This window comes from Nothoprocta perdicaria, unplaced genomic scaffold (assembly GCF_003342845.1).
Source record: "Nothoprocta perdicaria isolate Ctin4 unplaced genomic scaffold, notPer1 scaffold_150, whole genome shotgun sequence".
NCBI lineage: Eukaryota > Metazoa > Chordata > Aves > Tinamiformes > Tinamidae > Nothoprocta > Nothoprocta perdicaria.
Genome location: NW_020454650.1, coordinates 1,150,957 through 1,168,501, shown reverse-complemented (window position 1 = coordinate 1,168,501; position 17,545 = coordinate 1,150,957). Strand labels below are relative to the sequence as shown.

At 39.4% G+C, this 17,545-nt stretch overlaps 1 protein-coding gene across 1 annotated transcript in view; it reads right to left on the bottom strand.

Annotated features, from left to right (window-relative positions):
* Nucleotides 1–17,545, bottom strand: part of LARS2 (leucyl-tRNA synthetase 2, mitochondrial) — a 73,795-nt gene that overhangs the window by 36,507 nt on the left and 19,743 nt on the right. The window contains exons 6-9 of the mRNA XM_026034849.1: nucleotides 16,600–16,689; nucleotides 13,224–13,367; nucleotides 2,379–2,486; nucleotides 1,605–1,764 (exon numbers count right to left, since the gene is read on the bottom strand). Coding sequence (XP_025890634.1) covers nucleotides 1,605–1,764; nucleotides 2,379–2,486; nucleotides 13,224–13,367; nucleotides 16,600–16,689 — 502 coding nt within the window. The remainder of the gene's footprint in view (nucleotides 1–1,604; nucleotides 1,765–2,378; nucleotides 2,487–13,223; nucleotides 13,368–16,599; nucleotides 16,690–17,545) is intronic.

Below are 17,545 nucleotides of genomic sequence, written 5' to 3'. Positions count from 1 at the left end.
GTTATGAGATTATCTGAGCTGAAAAGAGAACAACTAAAAGGTAAAATAAACCAACATATTCATGTTACTGTGAAATAAAAAATAAAATCTGGTTAAAAGTAAAACTGTTTTTTTCAAGGGAATCCTAAACATTTTTTCACTTGAATGTCACTATTCATGGCATTAATATGTACCATGGCTGAACTGGCTATATGAAATTCACATGCAAATTCTATTCGTATAAGTTATCCTCTTTGGAAAGTACTAGTCTGGTCCTTTCAAAACTTTGAATAATGCACAATCAAATTATCAGCCTATTTCAACTGCAGAATATGAATATATAAATACATTCACCCATAGCAGGAGTACACAGCTATACGAGAGCTAAGATTCTGGAAGTACTTTCACTTGGAAGCCTTTTATTCAATGTATTCTGGCTGACATCATTCTGGTTGCAAGTTTCTTATTTAGCTTAACCAAAATGTAAAGTTTATCATTAACAGAAGCAAAAAAGCTTTCAATTATTTCCACATTTTTTTTTTAATCTCTCGTTTTGCACTTGGACACTTTGGCATAAAGCACAAGATTCAGCACAGATGCAGGTGCTTCCACGGATGTGCCTTTCTCAGGGCTCACGTGTTGATTTGGCAGAACAGCAGGAGCTGTAATTTGTTCCTTTGTTTCTTAATAAGAATTCTCCAAGGTACTGCTCTCCCTTCCTCTGGGACAAGGGTTCTGCATACTCCACACATTCAAGCTTTCAAGCTCTGTTTTTTCCTGCTAACGAGGAAAATAATTTGTCTAGATTATAGAAGTGAATTGCTCAAAAATAAAGCAGGGTCTGTGCACGCAGAATATTTTTCCTCAAGATTCCTGCTTTTTGCTGTTGACACGGGATGCTATACACATGATGAACCCACCTAATAAATATTAAATAGCAGCCTTAGGAAAAGATATACACAGAGAATATATTTTGTATTTATTGTAATTTTCTGGACTTCCATATGACAAAAATGAGTTGGACAGGGACAGTCAGTGCAGGCAGGCACTACCAGTTACCAGCAACTAAGGAAACCAATTACCACTACCTTATTTGTAACCTCTGTACAAGACAGTACCTGCCGTAACGGCCATATGGGCTACTCTGAATTCACCCCACTGGAACCATATATGAACCGAGGATCTGTACAGCAGAGAATTATTTGCTATATATCAATGATCTACTCAGCTATGCATCAATGATCTCTTTCCCTCTCTATATTCCCTGTGATGGGAAGAGATCACTGCTGGTGCAAGAGCTGGTTCTACTAGCGCTGTCCTGACGACAGGCTCCCCACAGTGGAGAAATTTCCCAGGGGGTTCCCACAGACTATTCACTTCCACTGCAAAACAAAATGATAATCTGGGTCATTACTTTGCAAACTATGAGGTCGAACATAGGCCCCATTGCCCTACTCTGAAGGCACGAGAAGCTGGAGTGATACTGCTTGCCATGTGCAAAGAATCCAAAGGAGCTGCTCCCTCTCAAGGGCGGCTGCTCATGCTCAGCTGGGCACATATTTTGAAGGTAATTCTCTCGAGTGGTTTCACTCTTACAACAAAATGCAATCTAAGAAAAATGTCACCTTTCCCTTGGATGAACTCCCTCTGGAAGACTTCCTTCAGGCTGCTATTCCCGTGCAGCAGTCTGTGAGCTGGTAAGATGTATAAATGGGAAGCTCCATAAACGGCTTCAGGCGTGTAGGTGTAGGCTGCTATCTTCTCTCCTGTTATTTTACCATTAACCTAATAAAGAAAATATCCCAGATGAGTTTATCCATTTTTTCTCCATTAGAAGTGCAGCCCTTCTCTTAGAACATTTTTCCATTGCAAGTTTTGATACAGATTTTCAGAAGCAACTGATACAAACAATTTACCTAACAAAATCTAAGCTGTCTCAATTTGAGGTTCTCAGAAATTCGAGTTTAAAATAATAAGCTAAATTTCAGATATTGGCCGGAGCAAACAGACACTATAAAGCTCCGAAGCACGAGGGCTGAACTGCTATTAGAATCTCTGCAAATCTCTTTTGCTACTCTCACATCTGAGATAACTTCTGGATCTCCTCAGAAGAGGACATCCCATTGTTTACTAGCTAATTTTACTTTTCTTCAGGCCTCAGTCTGCTGCGCAGAGAGATGCTAAAGCCCAGCTAGAGCCCAGCAGTCCCTCTCCATTCCACTTGTTACCTCTCAGCACTGCTCTGCCCAATACCCCGGTTTCCAGGGATTCTCACACGAGCTGCCGGCTGCTTTGGCACTAGGGCAGCGCTGGCCCCGAGCTGGCTGTGTGCACTTGCACCCCCCTGCCCCACGCAGCCCTCGCCCTTGCGCCAGCGGCACCGCGAGCGGCTGCCCGACCTTGAGCGCGAAGTCAAGGAAGCTCCCGGAGCAGTCGCCGATCCAGTTCGCCTGCATCTCCTTGATGCCGTACCACGCCGGGAGGTCGGACAAAGCCTCAAACATAGCCTAAGAAAATGAAATGAAATAAAATAAAATAAAATAAAATTTAACTTTTGTAAACATATAAATGAAGAGTTTCGATTACAACCAGCATCAAAACGATGAGGCGCTGAGGAAAAGCAGAGGGAGAGGCATTTTCGTACTGCTGCTGCCTCAAATTCATCCCCCCAGGAACAAAATGTACATGGCACAAGCCACGGGAATGCATGTCCCTAACAGAGACCCTACGGTTATTAAAAGAGACCTTCTTTAGCTGACATTATCCCATGTAAAATAATAATACAAAGATCAGAGCAATAAAGGTGTATTATTATGGCACCATTAAATTCAAAATGTAAATTTATTACATGAGCTTTTAAGTAGACAGTAGAGAATAAATTAAGTGCAGGCTCCCTCATTGTCCATTACGTCCTACTCTCCACTATAGCCTACTTGTACCTTATATATATAGTTATACTCAACAAGAAATATATCTATATATTAATGAGTTTGCTGATGTATGGCACTGGCAGCACAATGAAGAACTATTCCAGGTACTTTGTCTAAAAAATTTGAAAGTATATTTTAATGAAAGAACATATAAAAAGAAAAGGAGAGGAGGTACAACAAGGAGAGAGAAGAATAACTCAAAGCTAATCTCAGTTTTCACTTCAAATACGTCACATTTGTGTTATGAATACCCCAAGACTGTCCAAAATCTTTACTTTGGCACAAATACAAGCAGAGGTATGAGTCACTCGGACAGATGGTGGATATGCTGAACAATTACAGTTAAAAATCTAAGAATAAGACAACACGTTGAGCTGTTTTTCCTTTACCTGTACAACTCAATACTGAATAATACTCAATAATACAACATTGAACGGGCAACTGTTTATTCTGCCTTAAATTCTAGCAACCTGCAAGGATGGATGGCACCTATCAGGCTCCACTCCTAAACTACTTGGTGGGAAGTTAGAAACTTACTGAACATGCAGTTTTTTCAACTTCTATATTTAAAGCACACGATGAAATATTTTCAATAACAGCTGCATAGAAGATGTTACAAGGATTAAATACTGGTTATGGCTCCATCAAGTGTCTATCACTCAAAATATAATAGAATGCATGCCATTCAGAAAGCACAGCATTCCACCATTTGGGGTTATTATTGCTTTTTTATATCCTTAAGAAGCAATTTCATTGTATATATATATATATAAAAATATATATACAAGAATAGTAAGGATTTAAATAATATTGCAGCTTTGATGCACTACTGCAAGTATGCAGCTCCATAGGGAATGACAAACTGCCATTATTCTCATTAAAATTTAGTGTCCCAGAGACTAGGGAGCTTTATCTGCCATGAATAATCCACGTACACACCTACTGAACAGCTACCAAAGAATAAAGAAAATTGGATATATGCCCCATACTTAGGCATATCCATTGAACGCATTTTATGCATTATAAAAGTATGAAATTGTGTCAATATATACAGACTGGCCAAACACATCAGCAAACTTTTATGAAATCCCCTGCTTGGCTGTTCATTCCAATCTACACTGCATTTTCCTGGCAGAGGCAACGCAATGTGCTTGTGCTTTACTGACATCACAAGGTCCACAGCCTTCTGCCAAAACTGTCTTCGCAGAACTCGCCAGAGATTCTTCACCGCAGGATTAATCTGACAAAATCCTTCCCACCAACGTGCCAACGGTTTTCATGGGTTTTCATGGGCTGTAGCTCGATTTCGCCCGGCTCTTCTGTTGCTAATGCAATTGCTTCCTGCAGCTGAACACATTGTACAAGGGCCAGCTTGGTTGCACCTGAGGGAAGACGGCAGAACTAATCCTGTGTGACAAGGGCGCCCAGCAGCGTCCACCAGCACCAGCACCTCACACGCTGCTGTGTCCTCCAACGCTGTGCTGTGAAACAACAGGCCGACACCCTGAACGTTTCCAGCGTGGAATTAGGGATCTCGACTCTTTGTCCTCAGAGTGCTGCTCTGGTTTCTTGTCAAGGCTACAACTGGCAAATGAAGAAGAAAATCCGCAACGCGCAAAACAAAATCTTTACGTGGTGTGGGAGAGGCAAAGGAAGCAGGATATATAGTGCTTAGGTTTGTAAGTGTTACTAGAGGGTAAATCAACCTACAATACAGACTAATAGGAAAGCAGAGACACTCATTAATGTACACATTGAGGCACTTTACACTCAGAAACAACTGCAGTACATCCTGTAAAAATAAGCCTGTATAAATACCTGTTAAAAACATTTATTATTTTTGTTTTTAAAAGGTATGCCTAACTACTTAGGTATAAGAAATTTGATGAATGGAAGCTCGCAGTTAGCACAGAAATTCTTCAGTATTATATAGATATTTTAAAAAAATATAAATTTCACGATTTTTATTTCCAAATTCTTTTCTATTTATCACTGTCTTTGGTAAACAACTTCTGCAAACATTAGATTAGTTCCATGAACTCTGCTGCCAAGTGACATTACTATTTTATAAATACTGTTGTGCGGGATACGGTCCTTAAACAAAAATTCTGACCCTCAAAGGCAAGAATGTAACTCCTAGTCACCCGTGCCATAAAATATGTTCACTACATAGATTTGTCATGGTTCAGGAAGACAGAAGAAAACTTCAAACACATGCATCTAATGACAAGAGAAATGACTAAAAAAAGGAAACAGGTAATAAAAGCACCATATAAAATAGAAAAAAAAAATTATGAAGTTATAAAAATTAGTATCAGAATTTTAGAATTTTTAAATTGTTTAATAAAAACAATAAAAGCAAAGACTCACAATGTTGAGATGGTCCCTTTTTTAAAGAGACAGTAGTTTGGAGATTGTTTTAAAGACAAAGTAAAAATTTTAGGAAAATTTTAAGTGCAAGACAGTGAACACATGAAATGTAATGAATGAAAATTAAAGACAGAAATAGCCAAGGTAACTGCTAAGTCCACTTCGGCTGTCTTTTAGATTTGAAGACAGACTCAAAGCCACATTTAGAGCGAAGAACAACTTAAAGGCTGTAAAACCTTTATGAAAGTTTGACTTAGGGGCTGAAGAAGTTAGAGATTCAGGATAAAGGAATGTTTCACTGCTTCATTTTTTCAAAAATCGAAATTCTGGCATTTCTAGAAGTTGAAAAACAACTCAGATTATCAGAGACTCACAAAATCAAGATAAGTTTGCTGAACGATCTTTACAAATACTGATGACCAGGCCTGAAACTAGAAATAAAGCACCACAAAAGTGGTAACAGATCTCTCATACCCAGTTATCATTCTGTTGAAGAGTTACAGAAGGAGCTTCAGCTTAGCAGTCTCTGGGCAGAAGGAAATAAGTAAATCCACAGAACAGAAGGGCTTTAGACTTTCCTAAGACTCAGTTCCAAATTCCTCAGTTCTCAACGCCAACAGATCCTCCCCATCTGCATGCAAAGAGGGAGGATTCTGATGAGCATGTAAAAAAATTCACTCTCTGACTGACTTTGGGAAATACTATTTTAAATATGATTGATGCCTGACACTACTTGTATATGGAAAGAGAAGAGTTTCCACATTTTCATGAGATCAAATGCAATAAAGTGAAAAATCTCAGAGTGAGCTATAAAGCCAAATGTTTATTCTACTTTCAGTGAAGACACTTTAATGGATCTTGACAAGTTTGTAACATAAAAATGACACTAAAATAAAAAGGTCTTCAAATGGTTTTATTTCAAAGGCATCCAAATCATTAGCAAAACAAAATTGTCTTCTACCAAATTAAAATAAAATTAAAATAGAAAACACTGCTGTTAAAGGACAAACTTTGTCATGAGTCAAGGAAATATTCAAGAACTGTATGGATTAAAATGAAATTCTTCACAATATTTGAACAAGTTCCCAAAAGAGTATGCATATATAAACTAAAGATTAAAGGAGATCTTTTACTACAATTTAATATAAACTAAAGTATAATAATCTAAAACTAGGCTACCCAATGCTTTATTTTGTATTCTACTGCAGTAGCTCCAAGTGTGATTATGCCTTGTGCCTTCTGCTGAGAGTTTTTAATCTTATTTCGTTATTTCTTTATCTTCAGTAATTTCTGTCTATCCCACCATTGGTTACTTTAGGCTTTTATTTCCCATTTGTCAAGTATTCTGAGAACATGTTAAAAAGCAGAAGTAATACAGACACAGTACATGCTTCAAGTATTCTCACAAATGGCTGAGTTTTCAGTTGTTTTTGTCTATCCTATAATTTGTAGTCCACAAATGTCTCTGGTTTGACTAATGTCTTTGGCTGAACTAGGTAAAAATCAGCAAAATAAATGAATTCTCAAAAGCAGAAAGGAAATTCATTTTTTACTCCCGACTTCTTCTCACTGTAGCAATAATGAAAGAGAAGATATTCCCTTTTGAATGCACTAAGGTAGAGCTCGTGGTCCCTCCCCGGAGCGAGCGCTCAGCTCGGCTCAAGAGGAAGGGTCTCAAAGCGGATCAGGCCCATTCTGTTGCAACAGGACAACTGTGAGATAGACCCCAAGCATAGGAAGTGAGAAAAATCACACATAAAGCATGGGGAACTAAAAAGCCGCCATTCCTATTCTCTTCACAGTGACGAGCCGTTACTTCATGCTATGAAATTCAAAGTACTGTCAAGATCCTTAATATACTGAAATGCAGTACTTTGGTTTTATTACAGGGTAAAAAAGCAATCATTCTGTTTAGTATCTCAGAAACAAAACAACAAAAATTCAAGAAAGTGCAATTAGGTGAAGCAATTCCAATGATATCCAGAGCAGATAAAGGGGCTGTCAGATGCAACACAAACCCAGGGAAAAGCTGGAGAGTGGTGCTTCCCCGTCACGGAGTCAGCACAAGGTGAACATTTATGTTCCCTCGCTCTGCAGAAGGGCTGAAGGATGTTTCTTGAAACGGCAGCACACAAAGTAAGAAAGAGCACTACTTACTTGTACGGCAGCTGTAAATGAGAGAGGCGGAATTTTGTAGGCCTTGCCACTTTCCACCAGTATTTAAGTTAAACTTGGAGGTACTGTCTTACTGCTATACAGAAAAGTGAGATGATTTAATGAAAAAAAAATGAAGTTCCAAAGTTGAGCATGTGTTATGACGTTCAATGAAAGGTCATTTTCTCATTATTTGGATTACTTCTGAAAACTAAAATATGAAAACAAACTATTTTATAAAATTAATTTGGGAGGAACAGGGACTATGTAATGTCCAACCTTATGCGGTCTGATTTGTAGACTTGGTTGACTGTGCATAAAAAAGCAGTAATAGCAACAAGCAGCTATGCACAAATAATACTCACTCTTACAGGCAGACTTTTTGCAATGAATCTGCCTACAGATGCAGCTGGGTAACCATAGCAACTAAATGTTTTTGCTTAAATGTCTTAAATGCACAGACAACAGCTTGAATAATAATGCCATCAGTTAAGGCTTTACACTTTTATCACAGAAACCTGTCAGAAGAAAAATGTTAATTAAAATGTTCTTGGCAAAAAAGGAGAAAAATTTGATAAAAGTTTGCTAACATCTGCTTCGTATTTACCAGATTTTTTTAAGAGTTTTGATTACTTTATATGCACCCAAAATAGCAAATACGGATTTCTCCTAAGTGTTCAAATAGGTTAGTATTTCTGTCCAGGGGAATAAAATAGAGTGACACTGGTAAATAACCATGTGAGCAAGCACTGTTTGGTTTTCTTGCATTTTAATTTAAGAAAGGATTATGACCAGGTGCAGTAACAATGAAGATTTCAAAGTAAATCCACAAAAGAAGGTGACTGTGGACACAGAATACATCTATAGCACACCCTGTGCCTATGGGTGAAAGGATCCTGAAACTCCTTGCTGCTGTTTGATAGGTAACACAGTACACGGGTGCAGGCTGCCCTTACTTGTATTTATTTTTAAAGTCATGAGAGATACAGAAGGCAATAGAAAGAGATAATGGTATAAGAGAAGAAGACACACAGTTAGAAAGATGATCAATAAGCAATATGTTGTGTATGTATAGTTACAACAACAATTTGTGGATTCTCCAAATGGAAAATAAATTGTATATCTACAATTTATATTGTACAGGTTGTATATCTACAATTTACAACCTACATGTGTGTGCGTATATGTGTGTATAGAGAGAGCGAACTGAGGGATGGCAGATTCATTAAATGTGCTTTAAATGGATCCTTATCTATGAAAGGCTGAAACGTTGAAACCCTTCCTTGAAAGTATGAAAAATGGTTACGAAATGAAAAACTCTCATACTCCTCTTACCAACACAGGAGAGCTACCTTCCAGAAACAAAGGTTTATTCAACATGACTTCCTAATGTGCCAATGTAAGCAATTTAACAGAATATGGAGGTCTTTGGATCAGAGTGGCTCTGTCCAGGCAGGCAGGCCCCATCCTGCATTGTGTCTTTCTGGACACCCGGAGAATCAGCACAACCACAACTGGACAGAAGATGCAGCTGACAAAGAAGGAAGGAACAAAGATCTCCAGGCCAGACAAGCGGTGAAAGGCGGAACTGATTTTTAACAGAAAAAAAAAAAGGCTGATCATGGATGGGAAATCTCCTGTCCTAGTGAAGATCATCTTTATTATGCCCCTTCAGATTTCCCATTTCCAGAGCCTGTGTGTAAGCAGTCATCACCATCTCTCCCAGTTTTGAACAGACATACTTCCCACTAGTGTGCTAAGCCTTCAGGTGCTTCAAAACAACTGCAGGGAAGGCAGTGTATAAATACTCACTGTGAGCCCCAAAGAAAGGAAGTAAAAAGGGAGATGTTACCCATTAAGAACCTGAAACTATTTTACAGGGTGATGCTTGCTGGTCAACTGTCAGAAAATACTGTTTGTACAACTCCATTATCGTCAGAAGCACAAATAGCCATAACCTATGAACAGGATGGACTTCCACAAAAACAAATCCATTTTGGCAGTGGTTCTGGCCTTTTATGAAGAGCAGGTACTTTCTGCAAGATATTCAGATCTCACTATGTGAGCAAGTGTCTTGAAGATCAAGAGACATGAACTGGTCCTCCTGTTGAAGTGAGGGTATTATCACTGCTAATGTTACCATCCTAATATTATATTAGTGATAACGATGTTCAACTTCCTAGAGTCAAGGGGACGTCTCTATCCTCCACACCTGCTATATTATGACTGGTCCTGTGAAATCTGGAACCAGGATGAAAGATTTTGAGTGATACACCAAAATGAAAGGCTAAATGAAAGACTAAATAATCAGGAAAGGGCTCTTGAAAAGACTTGTTGAGGGAGGGTTGAGGAATAGGTTACGCACAGTGGCTGCAATAAGAACGGTGTTCAACACCATGCTGTGTAGAAAGGCAAAGGTTCAGTCAACCATCAACAGCCTGAATCCAGAGAACAGCAAATAAAAGAAAGATTTAGAAGAAAGGACTCATCTCTCTCGCATTGTGATGCCTTTGAATGTATGGCAGCGACAACTTTGAGCTGCAAATAAAGGAATGCGTGCAGAGATGCATTTTGGGGAATAACGCTTCAAAATAATCAGAGACATGGAGCAAAGTTGTAAATGGGGGAACCAGTATTGATTGGCTTCTTTTAAGATATTACTGTGAAGCATCCTGGTTCTGTCAGCATGGGCCTTGAGCCTTAAAAGACTGAAGTTCTTCTCTAGTGTTAGCTCAGAGACTCATACTCTGTGTGATAGGATATCTTCAGGGCCAGCTTCAATCCAAGCTATGTGGTCAAAATGGTCTTCTTTGGAATGAACACAACAACATTATCATAATCCTGATCCTTCTGAAACTTGAAAGAAAAATTTAAGTGCCCAAAAGATTGTATATAATTTCCAAAGTGTGAAATCCATCTAGTATCAGATATTAGATTTGGAATGGCAAAACCTTGTAACATGCTATTCTTATATAAAGGCTTGCACCACCCTACTCCCTCAAAAAAAAAAAAAAAAAAAAAGCAAATTTTCATTTTTTCCTCTCTACAACCAAATGTTTAAATTCTTTGCCAAAGGGGGAAAAAAAAAAAAAAGAAAAAGAAGCAGAGTGAGACTGTTTAAAATGTGCCAGAAGCAGAGCAGCAAAAAGGGGAGTCAGTGGAGGCTGAGCAGAAAGGAAAATCCAAACCACCTGCTAGTACTTGGTAGCATCTGTTATTACGCTGAGAAACGGGAGCTCACGAAGGCACTGCTTGCCAGAGCACTTGAGCTGGGATCAGTACGGCATCATTCAGTGGCCTGGCTGCATGAGCTAGCGTAGGCTCTACAGAATATTAATTAAGCTCAGAACAAACATTTGGGAAACCTTCATAAACATTTGTAGAGTTCTTTATAGAGATCTGTAGAGCAGACATTGTCCTCGGCAGTAATTCTGAAGCAGGGGACATGGCATTCTCCTGACGTGACATCTTCCTCGGGGAGGGTGGCAGAGACACCAGCACCTTCCAGGCAACACGTTGGCTCTGAATGGAAACCCACTGTAAAACAAGGACCATCTGATGCTTCAGAGCAACAAGCCCACTTACTAAGGAATGACACTGTGAAGACCTGATCATCCAAGGCCTGGTGCCTTTGCAGTAATTCCTTACATTTCTAAGGCCAGAGAATTTAAAGACAAAAAAAATCCTCCTTCTTAGAGCAGAAGGATGGGTATTGAGCAAGGGGCAATAATCCTGTAACCTAAATGTGTTCTTGAGGCTACTGAAAAGCCCATGTGTCTCAACTTTTGGTCTTCAAGAGTAGGAATTTAAGGCTAATTCATCCCTATCAGAGAGGGACAAATATGCAGTGGTTTGGTGCCCATACAGATGTGGAATGCAGCAGGAGTAACTGCTTCCTACAACCTCTGTAAAAGCAATAGACAAAAGATGTAAAATTTAAGCTATCAACTCTAGAGAAGCTCCAGCCCCTGCAGAGGAGTGGGTTGGTGCAGGCTCTGGAATATCACAAGGTAATCATGAAACACGATGAGGTCCCAGCTACTTGGAGAGACCTTGACAGGCTGGAAGAATGGGCAGAGAGGAAGCTCAAGAAGCTCAACAAGGGAAGCGCAAAGTCCTGCACCTGGGCAGGAATAACCCCAAGACGCAGCACAGTCTGACAGATGAGCCATGGAGAGCAGCTTTGCAGAGAGGCAGCTGGGGAGGCTGGGGCGAGTCAAACACGGGTTTGTTGAGCAGTGTTGAGCAGTGCACCCTGAGGCAAAGGGGGCCACAGGCATCGCGGCTGCGCTAGGCAGAGTGTTGCCAGCAGGACAAGGGAGGTCACCCTTCTTCTCTGCTCAGCCCGGATGGGGCCACATCTGGAGAACTGCAACTAGTTCTGGGCTCCCCAGTATATGGAAGATGTGAATTTACTGGAATAAGTCCAGCAAAGGACCAGAAAGATGATTAATACACTGCAGTATTTATCAGATGAGCAGAAGCTAAGAGAGCTGGGGCTGCTTAAGCTGAAGGAAAAAGAAAAGGCTCAGGGGTATCTTATCTGTGGTTATAAACCTCTAAAGGGAGGATGCAAAAAGGACAGGGCCAGACTTATCTCGGTAGTACTCCGTGACAGGATGAGACAGAAGGGCCACAAACTGAAACATGGAAGTCCCATCTGAATACAAGGAAACACTTGTTCACTGTGAGGATAGTTGAACAATGGAACAGGTTGACTATAAAAGTTGTGGAGTCTCTAGTCCTTGGAGGTATCAAAATCCAACTGGCCATGGTCCTGTGCAACATGCTCCAGCTGACCATGCTTGAGCAGGGGGCTTGGACCAGAAGAACTCCAGACATCTATTCCAACCCCAACTATTCCGCAATAATAAAAGCACCACGGAAAAGCTCAGGACTTTGTGATCACTTTGTGATTGTGTGCACCTACTTAAATTTCTGAACAGCTAAAGCAAAAACTCCTCCCTTGCCACAAGAACAGGGAGTGCAACCAGAAAAAGCACACACATCTCTGTATCCTCTTTGTATATGAGGAATCAAAGTAGCAGACCAAAAATAAGCAAGTTTTTTATTTCTTGATTATGAGTAGATCAGAAATGAACCCTGGATTTTTTCTCCCCCGGATGAAGCCTCTTGAATCTGAGGCTCAGGAAAGGGGTCAAAGAGGAAGATTTTTTAGCACTTTCTTGAGAATAATTTTCTCAATTAGTATTTTAAGCCCTAATACATGGAACACTTAGATGAAATGAAAACTTATCTTAAAGCTTACAGATTATCAAAGTAAAATATAAAGAAAAACAGAAAGTCCAGAGGAATCCTGAGCAAAGACCAGTTAATCTTAAAGCAGGGCTGGCTCACACACATGTTGAACTCCAGATGAAGACTGCCTTCCACTGCACCTCAGAAGACTTCCCAGCTACACACTCGCAGTATCATACACACCAGCACTGGGAGGGAAACATGCATGACAATATGTGGATGCTAAAGTCGGTCGTTCATTCATTCATCTCCACTTTACTTTTAAATTTCTTCAAAACTTAATCCCCTCACCGATCACATCAAATTCATACTGCAGAGAAATGAACAGAAAGACTAAGGGACAATTACTTTTTTTTTCTGTATGTTTACATAGGCACACAGGAGTAGATTTAGGATATACATATTATGCTACACACAAATGTACATGTATATGCATGCATATGTATATATTAAAAAGACCACAGTTTGGTGAATATATCCAGATAAGTTGCCTCTTTATTACTGCAATTTGCAAAAATTGTATTCTCCTACCTTTGCATAGGCAGTGGTTTTGATAAACCACTGCTTGAGGTACTTCTGTTCCACCTTTGCTCCTGAGCGCCACGAGCAGCCCTTGTCATCCACCTGCTCGTTAGCTAGAACCGTCTGATCCACCGGGTCCCAGTTAACCAGCGCCTAAAAATGTTGCAAGGAGAAAAAATATTTTCAACAGCTCTTTCAAAACTAAATCTTGCTCTTCAGCACTACAAGGACTATTCCTTGAGCACCCCAAGTTTTCTGTGTTTTGTTTACATCAGCAACATGGAGTCGGTTACAGATGTTTTGAACGTCCTTCTCACAACTCAGACACCTCAAAATGCTGATTTATCTGACAGCATTTATCCAGATTATCACACTAGCAGGACACACTAACACTTTCATATTGAGTGAGAAGTGAAAACATCTCTGAACATTGTTCACAGTAATTGTACTGCATAACTACAAGGTGTGGTAATTTGCAATTGTCCACCACTGATGCAAAAGTGTTTAGTGTCATTAAATGGAATGTATAACTGAGGAGCTCCAACTCCGACAGACGGAATCACATACTAAATAATTATATTTGACTGTCTTCCAAGTGAAAAAGTTAGCATTTTCTGCATAGTGCTCAAACGATTCTGCAAATTACTTTTGGAATCATGCTCCCTATCAATTATCAATATACCTAAAAAAAGGTAGTCAAATAGATGATGTTGTTCAACTTCACAAGCTATATTTGATGAGGAACTGAAATACAGACATATCATCCTGGGTGGAGATGAAAGCCAAACCCACCTTCACCCAATCCTGAAAAATTTAGCTCATTGTTTATCATAAAGGGTGTTAAACCCCAAAAGAAGGTAGTGAAAGAAGGTAGTGAGAAAAACAGTGAAAAAGTCACTCCATTCATCAGTGACAGATGTTAACTTGAAAAAAAAACCAACATAAATTAAAAAAAGAAAGAAAGAAAGAAAAAATATCAAAGCAACAAAAATGATCACTTGAATTGTAATGAATTGGCTACGAGAAAGAACGAGAAGAAATAATCACTTTATTTTTTTCATGGTATTGGGACAAATTTATGAAGAAAAAATTGGAAAGTGAATGATTTTATATGACAATGATTACTTAGCATTACATGTCCATATAAATTACATCAGGAAATGTATCTAAGTGATGCAAAATGTAAATACACAGGTAAGAAATCCATAGCTGAAAGGTCATGTTAGTGGATTTTTAAAGCCCTATTTTGTCCCTTCCATCTCCCACAGATTTTGACTAATATCCAGAACCTAGACGTGCAATTCAAACCTCAGCTCCTCCTTGCACCTCATGGGCAACCTCTTGCCAGTGACAACCTCCAGACCTGTGACCCCCAAAGCCATTTTCACCTACACAGAGCAAGCACAGTGCAACACTGCCTACAGCACACGGGTTATTTATATTTGCTCCCCAGGCCAGTGAAGGCTTCATGCTATAAAATGGGATTCGTCTTACGTAGCTTAAGGCGTCTATAGCCTAAGTACCTATCCCCAAGGTAGGTGACTATGCTTTTATCTTTTTGTTTGCTTTACAGACAGCAACTTATCTCAGCCTAAATGAGCCAGTGACACGTGGCCAGATCCATCACCTGTGCAGTGTACGGACTCGTTCTGTACTGCAAAGCAGAGAGGGTTTTGCTGCAGCGAGCAGAGAGGCACTATCTACAGCAGCTGTGCTTGACTAGCTCCAGCTCCCAGGCACACTGATTCTGTGTCTCCCTAACAGGGTAATTTCTAGCCAGACAGGCACATTCTTAGAACAAGACATGAATTACACTCATGCTCTACATGCATCATCCTTATTGCCACAGGAAGGCTATAAATTATCTTCTTGTACCTGGAAGGAAATTCTAATATAGACACTTCAGGCTGTGCAGCAGGACTGCTTAATGTATACTGCTGATAGATATGCTGAAGACTTGGGATAAATACATGTTTTAAGCAGCTGTGTCAATTTGAAGAGACCCAGGCTTACATGCTGTCTCTCTGCCATCTGTTTCTTGCCAAGGAGCAGCTAGTTAATATCCACCAGTCGTGACATCCCCTGCAGGTTGGCATATGCTGATTTAAGTCCTCAGATTGATCCCTGACTCTTAGAGGGAAGCAAATCCAATCGTTAACACCCAGGCACATTCAGGCTGGGTGGCTGCTTGCAAAAATATGTATATATACCATCAGTGCCTCTGAAACAGCAAACCTCATGCTTTTGAGATTCACTTGGAATTAACCTTATAACAAACAAATTGACACATGAAAAGAAGTCTGCTACGGCAAAACTAAGGGCTAAATTCTTCACCGTAATTTGAAAACACAATTACAAAAAAAAAACCCAAAACCCTAGCGTGTTAGGGTGTATCAAATACCAAGTTATTTTGGTAGCTGTCATTTAGAATCTATTAATATACGGAAGTAGTAGAGGCAGTTTAGTAACACTGTGCTTTCCAAATGCTATGTTTCAGCATCAACATCTTTCTCTGGATTCTACATTCCTAATGAAATTCTATTGTTTTTCCTGTGAGATAGCATGAAACTGAAAAGCGTATTTAAGAAATCTTAGTTTCCATTTTAAGTTAGGGACATATATTAAATTGCAGCTTTGTTTATATGCAGCTGTTCAGGTATGTGGGACTGAATTGCCTTTGCTATGCGAAGAGTTTTGTGGAATGTTAACACATTTGCTCTTCCTCCCACTTAAGAAGTTAACTGAACTCTTACCTTTTCAGAAAACATGGTATATATTACCTAAAAAATACTGTAAGTTGGAGAGTTTCTTAGTGTACAGCTAAAGAAACAACTGTGATAATCTTACAGCATCCAATATTTCTATAATATTTTAGAGACCACAAATGGGTTCCAGGAATTCCATGGTTAGGGACATAATCTCCACTCCTCATCCTAATGGTTTTCACTCAGTCATAGTACTGATATATAGTAAACTAATCTCCTTGCTGAAGAGATTTATCATGATCATGTTAGAATCAACAGAACTCTTTCATGCGTTCACTGGAGGGAAGTTAAGAGATAGAAGATTTTGATACAAAAGCCATGAAATAATCTAATAGTAGCTATGTTCTTATCCAGCACATCAGTGTAAACAAAAGACAACAAATAATTGTGATATGACTTGTTATATTATGTCATTGATGTTAGACAGTTACATACAAAACTTAGTTTTAGAAAAAATTCAATATACTTTGCAGTAATTTAAAACCAAGCATAGCAGCAAAAATAGCTATCCTCCTAAGGAATGTGAATAGATGATTCAGAAATATGTTACTCACACAAGGAGTGACTTGAGATCAAGTCAGTGTATGCGCACAGTGCTGCAGGTCAAAGTTTGCACCTACCTCCTTTTGGTAAGCTAACCCAGCTTCAAAAAGCTTCAGAAAGAGGTATTGTGTCCATTTATAGTACTCTGGCAAGCAAGTGGTTACTTCCTAGAGAAACGAAATGAAATAAAAACGCATGAAACTATTCTTACTATCTTACAACTTAAATAACCAATCCAGGAGTGCACAGAATATGCTAGAGACAAAACCAGCAGCATGACATAAATGTGACTTTGAGTAATGTTATTTTGAGTGATATTCACATGTACACAAAAACAGAGGACTCTGGCTTTGTGCATGACATGCCAAGCAAAGTTTCCATTTTAACACAGAATAAAATCCCCCTGCAGTAACAATGCTGCTAGATACAAGAGTATAAGAAGAATGTGAGTGACCACAGCTCTTGCTCAGGAATAAAAATGCAGAAACAGAGGTCATCAACTCCTCAGAGCTGGCTGCAGAGGGAGCAGACTAAAGGAACCTGCAGCTGAACCTGTGGGTACAGAAAAACAAGGGAAGAGTTTGGAAAACCAAGGGTGTTTACCGGCAGTATGGGGAAGGCCAGAGAGGAATATGGGGTAAGAGTGTAACCTTCAGGATAAAAGAGTTGCAAAGGACACCTCACAAGGAGAGGTCCCACAAGTGCCTGTTGGAAAGGCAGGAGAAGGTGCCAGGTCAAAACAAGGAGAAAACGCTGATGAGTCGCCAGAGAAGTCGCAAGGGTGGAGGACTGTTGACCAATAAAAATGAAGAGACAACATAAAAAAGAGGAACGGGAGTGAGAACAGATTTTCACTGAATTCTGCTAACTAAAGAGATTTTTACTGAATTCTACTAATTAAAAAGCAGCCACCTTAATATGAACTCTGAAAGTTTCCTCATTTAGGATTGGTCCATGTTCAAAGAAATACACTTTAGAAGTTGCAGAAACACTATAATGTCCTTCTGGAAATATATTGTGTGC